The sequence below is a fragment of the Megalobrama amblycephala genome, linkage group LG4, assembly GCF_018812025.1.
Source record: "Megalobrama amblycephala isolate DHTTF-2021 linkage group LG4, ASM1881202v1, whole genome shotgun sequence".
In the NCBI taxonomy this organism is placed as follows: domain Eukaryota; kingdom Metazoa; phylum Chordata; class Actinopteri; order Cypriniformes; family Xenocyprididae; genus Megalobrama; species Megalobrama amblycephala.
Window position 1 is genome coordinate 18,161,065 of NC_063047.1, and position 17,327 is coordinate 18,178,391.

General features: G+C 35.3%; 1 protein-coding gene across 1 annotated transcript in view; it reads left to right on the forward strand.

Moving 5' to 3' along the window:
- Nucleotides 1-3,311: 3,311 nt before the first annotated feature.
- Nucleotides 3,312-17,327, forward strand: part of mapkap1 (MAPK associated protein 1) — a 48,734-nt gene continuing 34,718 nt past the window's right edge. The window contains exons 1-4 of the mRNA XM_048188036.1: nucleotides 3,312-3,514; nucleotides 5,984-6,424; nucleotides 14,591-14,680; nucleotides 14,783-14,931. Of these exons, the coding sequence (XP_048043993.1) occupies nucleotides 6,151-6,424; nucleotides 14,591-14,680; nucleotides 14,783-14,931 (513 nt within the window). The 5' untranslated portion in view covers nucleotides 3,312-3,514; nucleotides 5,984-6,150. The remainder of the gene's footprint in view (nucleotides 3,515-5,983; nucleotides 6,425-14,590; nucleotides 14,681-14,782; nucleotides 14,932-17,327) is intronic.

Below are 17,327 nucleotides of genomic sequence, written 5' to 3' on the forward strand. Positions count from 1 at the left end.
AAAATTGATAATTTTGACCCATACAATGTATTGTTGGCTATTGCTACAAATATACCTGTGCAACTTATGACTGGTTTTGTGGTCCATAAAAAGTTACTATATATATATATATATATATATATATATATATATATATATATATATATATATATAATTTTAATCAATATCATCATAAACAGCCAAGAAAAAAAAAAAACAGATGAATTTTAAATGAATTCATCTGTTTTTATTTTTTTTTCTTGGCTGTTTATGATGATATTGTGATGATATTGTGTAAAATTAAAATTATATATAAATTTGTAATATAAATTTACACAATGTGATTGTAAACAGACAAGATAAAAAGCAGATAAATTAATTAAAAATTGTAAAAAATAAATAAATTACTATAGTAATTAGTAATTACTGCACACTTTAATTTTAATAAACAATATGTGTGTCCATGATGCAAACTATTTGATTTACTCCTCCTCCTCATCATCATCATTGTAAAAAAACACAATACTGTTATAAAAAACTCTGAAATAAATTAGTATAACAATCAAATACAAATACTATACTAAATAAATATAAATATACTAAACAAAAATAAATAAAAATGTGAAGCATCATGTAAGTTAAAAGCATGTAATTTAAAAGCATGCTTCATAACAATGAGGTCTGATTTTAAGTCAAAAATATAATTTAATATTATTGAATCAAGCTGATTACAACAGCAGCAAGTCATTTGATCTGAGCAGGTAGCTCCCTACATATTTTCACTTTTTACTGTGAAAAAGTTACTAAAGAAGAAAAAATTATGGGTAATTGAGTGTCTGTAATGATGGGAAAGTTCTTTAAGTAAATATTTTCTTTTTCACTAAAGCAAAAAATATTTACTTACTATTTTATGATCTGATGCTATAGAAGTCTGTATTTTTTCAATATTTACATAAGTGCACTGCAGACCAGTACAATATGATTTTACAAGGAATATAGTGTCTATTGTACATCTTGCATATTGAGAATATGTCATTTTGTTTCATCAGAAGACTTCATAACAAACAGCATTATCAGTTTAGGGTAAATGCACAGAGATTGAGAAATATGTCATTTAAAGGACAACAACATTTAGGTTTGCAAAACATTTTCATCGTCTGTTGTTTTCTTTACTTTAATCAAACCTAAATGTTGTTGTCCTTTAAATGACATATTTCTCAATCTCTGTGAAATGACTGTAAATTGATAATGCTGTTTGTTATGAAGTCTTCTGATGAAGCAATATGACATATTCTCAAGATGTAGCCTACTATTAACACTATTCCTTGCAAAACCACATTGTATCAATCACTTATTATGTGAATAATATCTATCTATCTATCTATCTATCTATCTATCTATCTATCTATCTGTCATTTTTGTATATGTGTATATGTACATGTGCATATATATACATACACACACACACACACTCACCTAAAGGATTATTAGGAACACCATACTAATACTGTGTTTGACCCCCTTTCGCCTTCAGAACTGCCTTAATTCTACGTGGCGTTGATTCAACAAGGTGCTGAAAGCATTCTTTAGAAATGTTGGCCCATATTGATAGGATAGCATCTTGCAGTTGATGGAGATTTGTGGGATGCACATCCAGGGCACGAAGCTCCCGTTCCACCACATCCCAAAGATGCTCTATTGGGTTGAGATCTGGTGACTGTGGGGGCCATTTTAGTACAGTGAACTCATTGTCATGTTCAAGAAACCAATTTGAAATGATTCGAGCTTTGTGACGGTGCATTATCCTGCTGGAAGTAGCCATCAGAGGATGGGTACATGGTGGTCATAAAGGGATGGACATGTTCAGAAACAATGCTCAGGTAGGCCGTGGCATTTAAACGATGCCCAATTGGCACTAAGGGGCCTAAAGTGTGCCAAGAAAACATCCCCCACACCATTACACCACCACCACCAGCCTGCACAGTGGTAACAAGGCATGATGGATCCATGTTCTCATTCTGTTTACGCCAAATTCTGACTCTTCCATCTGAATGTCTCAACAGAAATCAAGACTCATCAGACCAGGCAACATTTTTCCAGTCTTCAACTGTCCCATTTTGGTGAGCTCGTGCAAATTGTAGCCTCTTTTTCCTATTTGTAGTGGAGATGAGTGGTACCCGGTGGGGTCTTCTGCTGTTGTAGCCCATCCGCCTCAAGGTTGTGCGTGTTGTGGCTTCACAAATGCTTTGCTGCATACCTCGGTTGTAAGTTGCTCTTCTATCAGCTTGAATCAGTCGGCCCATTCTCCTCTGACCTCTAGCATCAACAAGGCAGTTTCGCCCACAGGACTGCCGCATACTGGATGTTTTTCCCTTTTCACACCATTCTTTGTAAACCCTAGAAATGGTTGTGCGTGAAAATCCCAGTAACTGAGCAGATTGTGAAATAGAAATTGAACAGGTGTTCCTAATAATCATAATGTATTTCTATATATCATAATTATTGTTAATTTGTAATCTATCTATCTATCTATCTATCTATCTATCTATCTATCTATCTATCTATCTATCTATCTATCTATCTATCTATCTATCTATCTATCTATCTATCTATCTATCTATCTATCTATCTATCTGTCTTTCTGTCATTTCTGTATATTGTGCATATATTGTGCATATATAGAAATTGAACAGGTGTTTCTAATAATCATAATGTATTTCTATATATCATAATTCATAATTATTGTTAATTTGTAATTCATTATTTCTTTCTTTCTTTCTATCTATCTATCTATCTATCTATCTATCTATCTATCTATCTATCTATCTATCTGTCTTTCTGTCATTTTTGTATATTGTGCATATATATGTATATATATATATATATATATATATAATAATGTATTGCTATATATCATAATTATTGTTAATTTCTTTCTTTCTTTCTTTCTTTCTTTCTTTCTTTCTTTCTTTCTTTCTTTCTATCTATCTATCTATCTATCTATCTGTCTTTCTGTCATTTTTGTATATTGTGCGTATATATATATATATATATATATATATATATATATATATCATAATGTATTTCTATATATCATAATTATTGTTTATCTATCTATCTATCTATCTATCTATCTATCTATCTATCTATCTATCTATCTATCTATCTATCTATCTATCTATCTATCTATCTATCTATCTATCTATCTATCTATCTATCTATCTAAATGTAATAAACCAAAATAAACTCTGTCTATCTACTTTCTCTTAGCCTTGATTGGCCGCTTGCCTTGTCCATCTTGGGTTCTCGAGGGTGTTTTCCAGAGCGGTGTACTTCCGGTATGAGGGGTAAACCCGCAGGAAGTAGCTTACAGGACCACCAACACAGGAACAACAGAGTAAACAACAGAGACATTTATTCTGTTTTTGGGACGATATCTCCACAAGTATGAAATGAGACAGTACAGTGTCTCCCTCGCTCAGACGGTGTGGCGCGTCTGTGGTGTTTTCAGCCGCTGTTACAGGCATGAATGAAGGTAATGATGGGGTGATGTTTGAGGCTCATCGAGCAGATTAGCACGAGCGTTAGCAGGGCCCGACTAGCGCGTTCAGTGACTGTTACTTACGGGTGTTTTATCAACAGTGTTATTCAAATATAATGTTATTCTTATCAGACAGCAACGTGAGTGCAATTGTGATCAGTTCCCCTTTTTAACGAACACAATTAATGCGGTTTAAAATAAGAAATTGCTAGCTTGCTGGCTAATTAGCATTTTAGCACCACAATTTCTCATTATAATTTTATAAACATCTTAACATGTAGTGTAATTATTTGGTACGGTTGTCCCTGCCCATGTCTTAGTCTAGTTAAGAAGTTTGTTGTTTGGGTTTCTGGTGACAGGAGCGGTCATGACAGCTAGTGTCTAGTTTGTAACTAACCAACTGTATGTATATACTTTACTTTGTGTTTATATCATAAACATGCTCATGAGAACAAGACTAGAGCCTGGAAGACTGGTTTATACCAGTGTATATGAAGTAGTTGAATGGATTTTACACTTTATTGAACTTTTTATCTTATTTAACATGCAATTTTGTGCTGCTGATGTTGTTATTTATATGGCCAAAAGTAGGATGAAGTTCTGATAACTTGTAATGTAAACCATATTATTATAGCAGACTACTTATGTAAAATGCATATAAATATCAGTTTTCACTTTATATCTCTTAATAATATATATCATCTTAGTAAGATGCTATTTAAATGCTTGGTTTAATGACCAAAGCTGTAGTTTTTATTGTAGGGGTCAAAACATATAATGTAATGTTACCCGAAAGCCTGTTGTATCATATTTGATGCTTAGACATGATGTATGGTTAATCAAGTAAACCTAAAAGTTGCTTCAATCCATAAGTGTTCATCTTTAAATATTACTAACAAAACAAAAGTTATTCTTACATTTACTTTATGACAATCAGTAAAGATTTCACAGCTGACGTGGGATGTTTTTGCAATTATACTAAAGACCGTTTTCTTCTTACTATCATCAGAAGGCATGTACATTGTGTACACCAGGGATTTCAGGATCATTTTGGTTATTTAGAGGCCTTAGAAATGCAGGTATTAAATATGTATATAAATAGATCAAGCTAGCAGAGAGATATACTATTCACATATGATCAATAAAGGTGCTGCTAACCCTAGGACGTTATTTAAGACGTCAAACCTCAAAATAAAGGTATCTGTCCTACTGATGAGATGTGTAACAATTTTAACAAATACTTCAGTGAGAAAGTCCATAGTATCTATAGCTCCATTGCTTCTGTCTCTCTATTGAGTCTCATCCTAAAAACTCACTTTCCACTTCTTTTTCTAACTTTGCTACTGTCAGTGTAGACATTGTTTTGAAATTGGCCATGTCTATGAGTTCATCCACATGTTTTCTCGACCCTTTGCCTACTTAGGTCCTAAAAAAGGGTTTACCACACATTTGCTCATCCATTACTTCAATTATTAACAATTTCTTAGCCACTGGCCAGGTTCATCTGACACTTAAGATGGCCGCTATCACACCAGTTCTTAAAAATCTGATTGTGATGCTTAAGATTTATCTAGCTATAGGCCTGTTGTGAATCTGCCTTTTCTGGCTAAGGTCCTTAAAGTAGTTGTTGTTGGCCAGCTACAGCAATATCTGTCCAAAAACAATTTATTGGAACCGTTCCAGTCTGGATTCAGATTTGGACACACAAAGACTGGACGTGTCACAAATGACCTTCTTGCTTTTGCTGAGAACGGTGCTTTCAGCATTTTAGTTCTTCTAGACATTAGTGCTGCTTTGGACACTGTCATATCATCCTCCTTGATAGGTTGCATGTTTTGTTAGGCATCTCTGGTGTTGTGTTTGAATGGTTAAATCCTATCTAACTGATCGTTTTCAGCATGTTTGTCTGGCGAAAAACACATCTGAGGCAACATCAGTTTAGCAGGGCGTCCCACAGGGTTCAGTACTCGGACCCATTTTGTTTTGCATCTATATGTTGCCACTTGGTGACATCATTAGAAATTCACATTTCAATTCAATTCAATTCACATTTATTTGTATAGCGCTTTTCACGATACATATCGTTTCAAAGCAGCTTTACAGAGAACGCATGTCAACATTACAATTTAAAGAATGCAGTTAGCTAATAATGTAATAATTTAGGCAATTAATTTACAATCACTGTTAGCAGTTTAATTGAAGGTAGAAGCAATGAGCTCCTGGAAAAATGAATTACATATTAACAATAATTAGGATATATAGAAATTTGGGAATGTGCATGTTGATCCAGAGAAAGTATGGTCTGATGCTTTGGGTTTTAGAAAAGTGCAGTATAAATAAAATGTATCATTATCATCATGATACAGTATGCTTCATAGGTTAAATATATTACTTAAGTGATTGTATGATACGTGCAGGTATTATGACTTAATGTTTAAACATCTGGGCTGTGTTACCCTGCAGGCAGGCATCCATGTCCCACCATGGAGAGGAGAAAATAACCCCAAAAAGAAGGAAAAGAAGACGCTGCATCGCTGAGGAATCTTCAGCCTCTAACTCCGACTGAGGGTCGGCACATCCGGACAGAGACCCGGAGAGCGACAGAGGGGCGAGAGGGGCTGGTGCTCAGAATGGCTTTTCTCGACAACCCCGCCATCATCCTGGCCCACATCCGGCAGTCCCACGTGACCAGCGATGACACCGGGATGTGTGAGATGGTCCTTATTGATCACGATGTGGATCTGGAGAAGTGCCATTCGTCTGTGGTGTCTGTTGGCGGAGGCTCGTCCGGGGGTTCGTATGGCGACGGCAGCGGTGGAGGAGACGGCCAGACATGTGATCTCTCTCAGTCTGTCGACATCACCTCCAGCTGGGACTTTGGCATCCGACGGCGCTCCAACACAGGCAAGTAGCTGTCTGACTCTGACTTTTCTGCTTTCGGGGCCCTGAATCCAGCTTATTGATGTGGTTGGTACAGGTAAAGACGTATCGCACAAAACCTTCTCACGCCTGGTTTTAAGAAAAGTGTACATTGGCCAGCTGCACTTTTTCACATTTTTTGCATCATTTGCGACATTTGTGGACAGATAATTACAGCGTTTCACTAGATTTGTGATGAGAGCTGTTTGTAAACCTGTTCTCACAGACACTTAAAAAGCTTCCTACAGTTTTTTTCCCAAAATAAACATTTTGGAAAACAATTACAGTCTCAAGTAAAATATTTTAATTTATTATGAAACATTAATTTATTTTACAATCCAGTTCAGTGCTTCCCACAGGTTTGAAATATACTTGTGGTGGTAGCCAGGTGAAAAATGGTCTACTACATGTGAAAATGTGTGATTTTTAACATTATTTTTATTCATTTAATTTTAATTACATAGCATACTATTACATTTAATTACATACTAATATTATGCATTATTATGCATTGTAAATTATGCAAAAATTACAGCATTTAAATGGTTATCCTTTTCCTATGTTCTCCTTGCTGTCATATAGTGTCTCTCTCAGTGAATGGGACACAGATTTTACTAGTAAAATTTATATAATGAATAATTTGTGTCAAATAATGTTCTTAGTCTTTTCTTCCTGTGGGGGAGACTACAATAATTTAATATGAATTAAATGGAAATCAAATTAAATACAATTTATTGTGTAACCAAAATACCAATAATGCCCTAAAGAAAAAGAAAAAACTTATCGTGTGACTTTTGATTATAAACAAGCCCAAAATACACCGTGACTCTTATTTTAAAATGTCTGTCCTATTGCAGGCTGATCCTTCAGATTCTTACAACCGTATAAAACGTTTTATATAAAGGCCATAAAGTAGACATTGTAATAATTCATTAACTTGAGTTCATTAGCAATCGCTTTGCATAAATCTGCGCTTTTCATTGATTGAAAATCACTTTGAAGCAGTCTGAAGCGCTGTTGCGCAAGCTTGTAGAATGCGCAACAGCGCCCCCTTGTGACTTTGCAACATGCAGCACCTGTGGAAATGTTCGCGGTAGTAAACAGCTCTGACGCACACATAACGAGCAGGTACGAAACGACTAGTTAATCGATCGCGGATGGTTTCATTATCTTGGTCGGATATAAAAGTATAAGAGGATAAAAATAATAAAAGCAAAAATGTGTCTCCAATATACTTGGGCGGCCGTTATTATACCTGGGCGGCCCGCCCAAGTAAAGTCTATGTGTGGGAAGCACTGCAGTTGTATTACAATAGTAATATATTTCTGTCTTAGAAATAATAATAATGTATTAATTAGGGCTGTCAAGCAATTAAAATTTTTAATCTAATAAATTACATGATGTGGTGATTAATCTAATTAAACGCAAACACTACGTACAACTAAAAGTGGTATTCCACACGCTCAATTTTGGTAAGGAGTGTCGCTCAAACCAGCTTAAAGGTGGAGTAAGTAGATTTTGAAAAACACTGTTTGGAAGTTAGTCGGGCCGATGCCGACAACAAACGTGTAACCAATCAGCATTACGGGGTGTATGATGGTCGAAGAGATAGAACAAGCAAGAGGGAGATTTGAAAGAAAAAAAAACTGCAGAAAGGGGGATGATGAGACACAATACAAAAGAGCTGAAAAGAATATCACTGGAATGGTTTATGACTGGGCAAGCACTTTAGGACCCGTGTTAATATTAGAAAAGCTCTCCAGTGCTGGAGAGAGCTAAGCGGGAAGGCCTGTAAACAGACACGGATGCTGCTTTGATTCTGCTTCACATATGAGTAACACTGGGTTTTGATTGTCTGGAGCTGCTGTGCTGTTAGCAACTAACTACGAATACTTTGTATCACTCTTGTGTACTATGTCTTCATTTTTTGTGCTTCCTTATCGCTCGTTCATCAGCTGCGCTTTAGGGCTGTCAAAATTTTTTTTCGAATTTCTAATATTTGTCGAATTAAAAAAAAAAAGGCACATTCAAATGTAAAACCCGTGCATTCGAATTTTTGCAGTGTCAAGAGGAGCGCAAGCCATGATGACGTAACTGACGCGGCTTGTTTATGTTATCCAGTACAGCGCGGTGCAGGGTGCATTAATGTGATAAATATAATGGAGTAGTCAAAAAGTGAGCGCGCTGATGTTGACGCAAGAAAAAAAGACTGCGCTGTCTGCTATGGCCAACCAGTTCGACGGCATAAGCAGTGCTGAAGAAGGCATCAGGCCTTTGGAGCAGATGGATATGTATGAAAGAGAAGCTACGCTACCCGCTGACGAAAACCCTCTCAGTTGGTGGCAAAAAACCGTGCGGTATGTTTGTTTCCACATATTGCGCAGCTGGCAAAGGCATATTTGACCATACCTGCCACATCGGTCAGGGGTGCGTTTCCCAAAGCGAACTATGGTCGCAAGTTCCGTCGTTACCAAGAGAGTTCAGTGGGACATACGGCCATAGTTGACTAACGATGCTTTCGGGAAACACACCCCCATAGCTGAGTGTGTGTTTTCATCAGCTGGAAACATTGTCCAAGAAAAAAAAAAAAACATTTGACGAGCAATATGTGTAGTGAGCGGATTGTTTCTGAATGGCAGGTCGCTATTTTGTGTTCATGTAGTACAAACATTACGCTGTCTGTTGAAGCGTGTTTTCTCACATTAGTGTTGTGATGTACTTACAGTTTTTATGCACTTTTTATTACCTTGCATGCACATTAATGACATCTTTTATTTAAAAACAGTTGTTTGAAAAAAAAAAAAAAAGTGAATGTCATTTCATTTCAATAAAAGATGCGATGCTTGATTTGGTGTGTATTGCTTATTGCGCTCGCTTGCGCTCTCTTGTGGGCATAGCAGACAATAAAGTACTTTTCCCTCTAACATTAAGTATCGCCTTTAGAATTCGAATATAAATCGAATTTTGCAAATATTTCAGAAAGAATTTCGAATTTAGCTATTCAGCCATTTTGACAGCCCTACTATGCTTTATTTTTCGTGAGGCGTTTTGTTGTGCTTCAGACATCCGCTCTCGGATTGCGTTTGTAACAGAGGCCAGATAGTGAGAGTTGTGCAGGTAAACTCTTGCACAATGACGATCGCTAGAGAATGAGGTGTTTAGCGTCATTGTTAGTGCACTCGCCTTGCCTGCCAGCAGCGATCGGGCCGGGGTTTGAGACCGACTCGTAGCAGGGTGGTTAGGATGGGAGTGTGAGTTTTGGAGGCGGAGCAGTGAAGAGAGGGTTGGGTTTCTTTGGGTTGATTTCAAATATCCAAATACAATATCCAACAGCATTTTTGAAAATCTACTTACCCCACCTTTAAGTGTGTTCATGCTTAACTTGCTCTATCAGTATTTTCAATATGTGGCTTTGCATTTTGCAGTGGGATCATATGAGCATGACAATGGCTTGTCATTGTCTTGAAGCTCATTGGTCACTACCAAGGCCACAAGAGTTTGATAACCGATAATATCAAACATGCTGAATATAAAAAAAACTGCTAATGGGATGCCACGCCTAAACTAAACCTTGCACGCTTCTGCTTCAGTTTGCTCTGCGGTGTCGGCCTGTGATTCAGTACTTCTCTTTCTCTCTGAAATGTATGAAAAATGAAATCTGTCTGTATTGCTCTGCTTTAAGCAGTCAGGTTGATGATGCTGATAAATGCAACATTTGAAGCCATTTAGGTCTCGTAACAGGAAATACAGCCATAACTTGCTGTTAAAGAAGTTAAACAACAAATGTGTTAAGTTAAATAAGTGTGATGTGTTATCATTACATCAAGACTAGCATTTATTTGCTCATCATCTAAACTGCTCCATGGCTTGTAGATGGACAGAAATCACAGCTTATTAGGGTTGGGAATCAAAAACTGGCTCCTTTTCCAATAACAGTTCTGGAATGCCTCCAGAAAGTGATCATTGACCTAAAACATTTATTCGTTTAGCAAAATATGGCATCAAAGGAAGTCCTGTGTGTTTTTATTCTTGTAGAATATCTGAAATCTTATGACATCATGCCATAAATGCAATTGATTGCAATTGAATTGTTTTCTAAATAGTGTTCATTCTGAAAGAATTGTTAATGCAGTCCTCGAGGAACCAGAATCTTTAAGTGGAATCTGAATTGGAGCCAGAATCATTAGTTTCCTTACTATTCCCATCCCTACTGCTTACTGATTATCAATAGGCTGAAGCCAGTTTTGAATTAGGCTAGACTTAAACACTATAGCCTTTTGCTGCTTCATCTTTCCCTTAAAGCTTTCCTGTTAATGCAGCGCTCTACATTATATGCTTTACTGTACCATCCACAGAGAATATTGGAAAAATAATCTGGGGCTCACTAAATGTTTACATAAATAAAAAGGAAATTTCACAAAGCATTTTGATCTTAGTAGCTATGATTTAATGAATTGTTTGTTTGGGGCAATTTGTTTTATTATCTGATATGGTTTCCTTTTTCTGTGATCAAGGGTTAATCTGATTGTGCTTGTTGGCTGGGAATGGCAACTGACTGAAATTGATTTGTACTCTTAGACGATCTTGCCTTTGCAAACCTGTTTCCAGTGCTGAAATTGTTTCTGGTGAAATTGGATCTTTTGTCTTTTGGAATCAGTAAGCTTATCTGATAACAAATTACGCATTAAGTCTGGTCTTTCTTGTTTTGTTTTTTTCAGTATTAATCTTATTCCAAATAATCAATATGAACACAATTTTTAGTGTTTTGATATTGGAGTATTACAGAGAATATCTCTGGTGTGTGTCTCATCTGTGTTTTTCAGTAGACACCAGCAAACACAATGTTTTATATTAAAATGTTTTTTGAGTGATTCCACAAAAACAACAACTTTTCACACAGAAAATGGTTGTTTTCTCACATTACAGGTGAGTTATGCCTATTATATTTTGTCTTCGAAACAATTAGGGATTTGGCCGATACGGATAACTGATAGTTCTTTATATTTGAAAGCCGATAATAGCCGATTTTCTGATTACAAAAACAAAAGTCTCACCATTAAAAGCTATGTCCCAAGCACACAATTATAGACTTGCGCTGTACATTGCACTTAACTATATTTTGCTTTTATTGAAGTGATTTCAATCATATTTGAAGCAATTCAAAACCATTATGGCGGACAGTGCGCATCTGAAGTTTCTCGGCTGAACTAATAATACATTATTTATCGCTTTAATATATCAGCCAAATTTTCTTATTGTGCTGATAATGATAACATTATAAACGAACATATATCGGCCGATACCGTTATGGTGGCCGATATATCGTGCATCCATATAGCAGTTATAACTGCAGATTTAGATGTAATTATGCAAGGCTCTAATTATGTTATGCTTGTTTGAACACAAACAGCTTTCAGTCTTTGTAAAAAGGATTGAAATACTGATACCTGGTTATGTTGAGGATTGTTCCTGGAGTCATTCAGTTTCAGTCAGTACCTCTCATCATGGCAAATGTTGAAATGTGAATTAATCCTGGGGTAGGGATTTATAATCACTAGTTTTGATGAAATGGATGTGGCTTAGCTCTGGTTTTGCAATGCTTTTGTTGGAGAGGGAATCTTTGAAATATTCCTCTATTATCAACCATCTGAACAACTTGTCCCCAGGACGACAAGACAGTTTCGTGAGACCTGAGCCTGCTGGTAAGCAAGTGTTCAGGACAGGAAACAGTGCTGAAAATATCAATATGAATCTGATGCATCTTATCTATGAATCATTTTCAGTTTGAATTTCAGCAATTAATTTTGTGATCTCAAAAGAATATTCTTTAATTTGATAGAAGACCTTTTCATATTATTTCATGACTTCAAGTGATCTATATATATATATATATATATATTAGGGCTGCACAACGATTAATCGTTTGCAAAATAAAAGTCTGTGTTACGTAATATATGTGTGTGTTCTGTGTATAATAATAATTATGTATATATAAATACATGCACATACATGTATAAATTTAAGAAATATATACATGTGTAAATAAATATACATATTTATATATATATTTAATATTACATATAAATAAATATTTTATATAAAAATATATTTTTTTTCTTAAATATATACATGTATGTGCATGTATTTATATATACATAATTATTATACACAGCACACACATATATTACGTAACACAGACTTTTATTTTGCAAACGATTAATCGCGATTAATTGTTGTGCAGCCCATATATATATATATATATATATATATATATATATATATATATATATATATATATTTTTTTTTTTAAATAGAGTTGAAATCTGTTCTATATGAACACTGATCGAATCAACTTGATTCAGTTCTTTGGATAGCTGTGGACATTTTGGTTCAGAATTACCTTACTGACCCATGAGATTTAGTATAACTACACTGTAAAAAATCTTTTTTTTAAGCTGTAAGCAAACATTATTGGAGCGTGTTTTACAAGAAAATACTAGAAACGCTGTTTGTGAAATTTGCTAGCTGTTGCTGATTGAAACGTCTCTACAGCAAATGTTTTTCAGCGTACCTGCCACAGCTTTTCAGCTGAAATTTAGGCTAATACAAATAGCTAATAATTTTGCATTGCCTAGAAACTTATAACGATGGTCAGCTTTGTGAAACTAAACACTCTTTGCCAATTCAACTTAATGTGTCTTCTTGCATTATTGTTGAAGCAACGATCACCAGTTATTTTTCATGTTGCGTTATAAATTGCAATATGACAGTTCAGAATGCAACAATGTGCAAAGTTGAGTGTTTGCATTCACATCTTTTATAGTTCATAGTTTATAGTTCATGGTTTGTAGTCACTTTATATATATATATATATATATATATATATAAATATATATATGTTGCCTTCATGTGTCCCAGACCGAGCGGTTGCAGTTCCAGAATCAACAAAACACTTTTTGTTGACGAGATGTTAAAGAGCAAAAACCCTTTAAGGGAAACTTTTGCCCTGCAATTAAAGGGGATTACATTTGAATACATACTTCAAGTTCAAGTGCTGCATATTTGTACTTGCTCTCAAAATACCAGCCAAGTGCTCTCTGACCAAATCTTTTAGTTTTAAGTGTACAAATTGGACTGTTTTGAATATAACCTGTTACAAATGCATATATGCAGCTTGTAGACAATCTTATATATGCATATTGTTTAACATGCATTTGTATGTTTGTAAAATTAAAAATTATGTAGATCGACTGAAGACCTCATGAAATAAATGTAAAATGTCTTTTATTTTTTTGTAGACATGCAGAATATTCTTGTCCTAATATAAACTGACATGAATGAAAGACTGAAGTTGAGAGTGTTTGTTCAGACGGTGATTGTCTGACTAACAATGATTGTCATGATGTGTTTTTCCAAGTTTGCTTCAGATGGTATTTCTGAATAACACAGCTTAATTTCACAATAGACCTTTAAATAATAGTGGTTTGTAAACTGTGTTATGCATTTTAAGGCCATTCATTTTTATCCCCTTTGTGACATTTTCATGATGTCACTTAATGTAATGAGAAAAATAATAATTTCAATTAGATTTGTAAAGTACAAATGTTTTAGTATACATCATGGTAGTATTTGCTGTAATAAATAAAAAAAAAAAAAAACAATGTCCAGACAGAATTAGCAGCAATGTTAATGTGTTTTTTTTTTTTTTTTTTTTTTTTTTTTTAATTGTCTTGGTCACCATCCAGTATACTGTATATTATTTTTATTTCTTTTGAATTGAATCTCACAAAAGGATGTCCGGGTCATATTTCTTCGAAACACGTTTTTGGCAGCTTATTGACAAGGAAAAAAACTAGTGTAATAGTGGGTCAATTTAGACATTGATTTGTTAGATAACCAGTGCTTAAATATTTAAATAGTCAGTCTGTCTTCAGCATTTTTAATCAAAGATGTATCATAGCTGGAAAGGTGTCATAACCTGCTGTGTATTTTTTCTCCAGGTGAATTCATCCCTTGAATTTGTCAATCACAGTTGTAACAGAATTATAATATACATGTCTGTTTTCCATTTAACTGAAGTTGACCATTTTGAACTCTAATGGGGTCACACTGCTGACACTATTAATGAGATGAAAGTCTTTTCATTTAAAGCTCAAAGACTGGAGCGACTGAGGAAAGAACGACAGAACCAGATCAAGTGCAAAAATATTCAGTGGAAAGAGAGAAGCTCGTCTCAATCAGGTACAGTAGCGGTAGCTGTACTCAAATGAACAAAGTTCACATTTGTTTTCTCTTCTTCGTTACTTGTCCTCTGAATGGTTTTTCCTCTGTTGATTTTTGTAGCAGACGACTTGAGCTCGCTTTTTGAAAAGAAGGACTTTAAGGACAGGCCCCGGAGCACAGGCAGCAAATCCACACTCTCGCTGCGGCTAGAACAGTGTCCCCAACAGCTCAACAACCCCTTCAACGAATACTCCAAATTTGATGGCAAGGTGAGCACTTCTGTGTCTAGACTAAGTACTACTTTTCCTCTAAAAGGTCTAAAGGCCGGAACACACCAACTCGATGTCAAAAAACTAGCGGCAATGAAAGCCGACGGTGTTGTCGCCTCATGTCGGCTGCGTCGGGGAAAAAATATGTGCTTGAACGTGTTCTGCGCCTGTGTATAAAGGAGATAACTGTCTATTTAAGCAGATATATTTGTCTATATTTGTCATTCAAAAAGGGAAAGCAAAACTAAGACTGCATGTATACAAACCATAAACAAAGCAGCGCTTGCTTAACGTTTTGAATATCAGTCATGCTGATCATGTTCTTTATTCCACTCCGCTCATGTTATTATGAAAATAGTCGTGCATTCGAGTGCTCAGGTAAGATGACGTAAAATTAGAACAACCTTCTGTCTGTGCCGTCATGACTTATTTGCTTGCTTTCATAACTTTTGCTTATATTCTTATGACAGGTCCGTAGCCAGCCTATTGAAAGGGGGGGTTCTTTTTTTCAAAAAGTGGACCTTTTTTGCAATTTTTCTCCTCCTTTTGTTATGAGGTTCAAATACTTAATTTTGGTGACCTTTTATGCACTAATTTGTGCTGAATTAGCTTGTCTGCTGGTATATAATGAGCACGCTTTTTGAAAAAATATTTACTGCATTTTTGTCAAATTGCTTCCTCATGTACCTTTTTTTTTTATGCAATTATATATATATATATATATATATATATATATATATATATATATATATATATATATATACATACATACATACATACATACATACATACATATATACATACATATATATACATATATATACATATATACATAAATATAGATAGATAAAATGCCAAGATCAATCGGTAGTTATTGATTTTTTTGAATAGAACGAGACACAAACCTTTACATTCAATCGCGTTTTTGCTCCCATTTATTTTCACACATTGATCACACAGTGCATACAAAGTATAGTCCCAAAGAGCGCACAACTGGAGAAATACACGATTACTTTGATTTCGTTAGATAAAAAAGAAGCAGGGCCGTACGCAGGGTTTCATATTTACCGAGGTCAGAAAATGTTTTATGCTAGCAGCTAGGGGGGTTCGGGGGCAAGCCCCCCCCACCATATTTTTATTTTTGGTATTTTTTATGCTCTGTTGGTGGTTTGTGGAGTAGCATCGCCTGAGCTGGATTAGACAAATGCTGAATTAGAGACGGTAAAAGTGAGTGGGTCCAATATCATTGGTCTTTAAAAGTGGGTGGGTCTTGTCCCACCCACATACAGTGGTTCCGACGCCCATGTACAGACATAACACTCTCACATAGGCATCGTAAATCAATATACTAATCATTCCAGATAATTTACCTCAAGCGGTCTGCTTTGAAGTTCTCAGAGGAATAAGACCATTGGCTCCAGTCTGCCGGTATTGGCCAATCACAAAAGTCGATATTGCACAGCCAATATAACTGAATATCCCACTATGTTTTATTATTATAATTACGCTACGTTTATATGGCTATTATATTGTAGACTATTGAGTGGAGAAATCCTTTTAAGTAAATATAAATATAAATATATATATATAACCCCTCCTCCCCATCATTCAGAGGCGATGCTTGCACGCGCGGCACACACACACGTCCAGCTACAATAATGTATCATATTAATTTGAAACAGCAACCCAGAATATTTGTCACAAGCATTGATTAAAACAATGATGACAATAATCACATAAAAAAAAAACAAAAAAAAACGACTTAAATTCTGGACCTTTGGCAGTGAGGGGGGGTTCGTTCGAACCACCCGAACCCCCCCTGCCTACGGGCATGTATGAACTGACTTGTTTGCTATACTGAACAGCCAATCACAGTTCTCTCTCCGACGGCGATTCAACATGTCGAATCGTCCGAAAAAAGCCAGCGAGCCAACTTCAGCCGACGGTGCAGAACACACTGAGAAAACTTAGTCAGTCGACGCACAAAAACTGCCCGACGGCCGACCGTCGACTTGGTTTGTTCCGGCCTTTAAAGTGACAGCAGCCTAATTAACCAGTTGCTGTGATTAATGTTAATCATAGAACAAATGTAACAGAGAAAATTGTAGCTTTAATAAGGATTTAATAATTTATGCAGTGAAGACTGTAAAGTGTTTGATAACTTTATTCAATTTCTGTATATTTCCTACCTGTTAGACAGGTAAATATAACATTTATTATAATAGACATATAAAAAACAATAAAAAAATATTAAAAAGTCCAATATTTTTAATCACATTTAATCATGATTAATTATAGAAAAATGTGTGATTAATTAATTTTTGCGATTGATATTTGACAGCACTAATGGTTACTTAGACAGAATAATGCATCATTATTAGTGTCATTTTAGAATT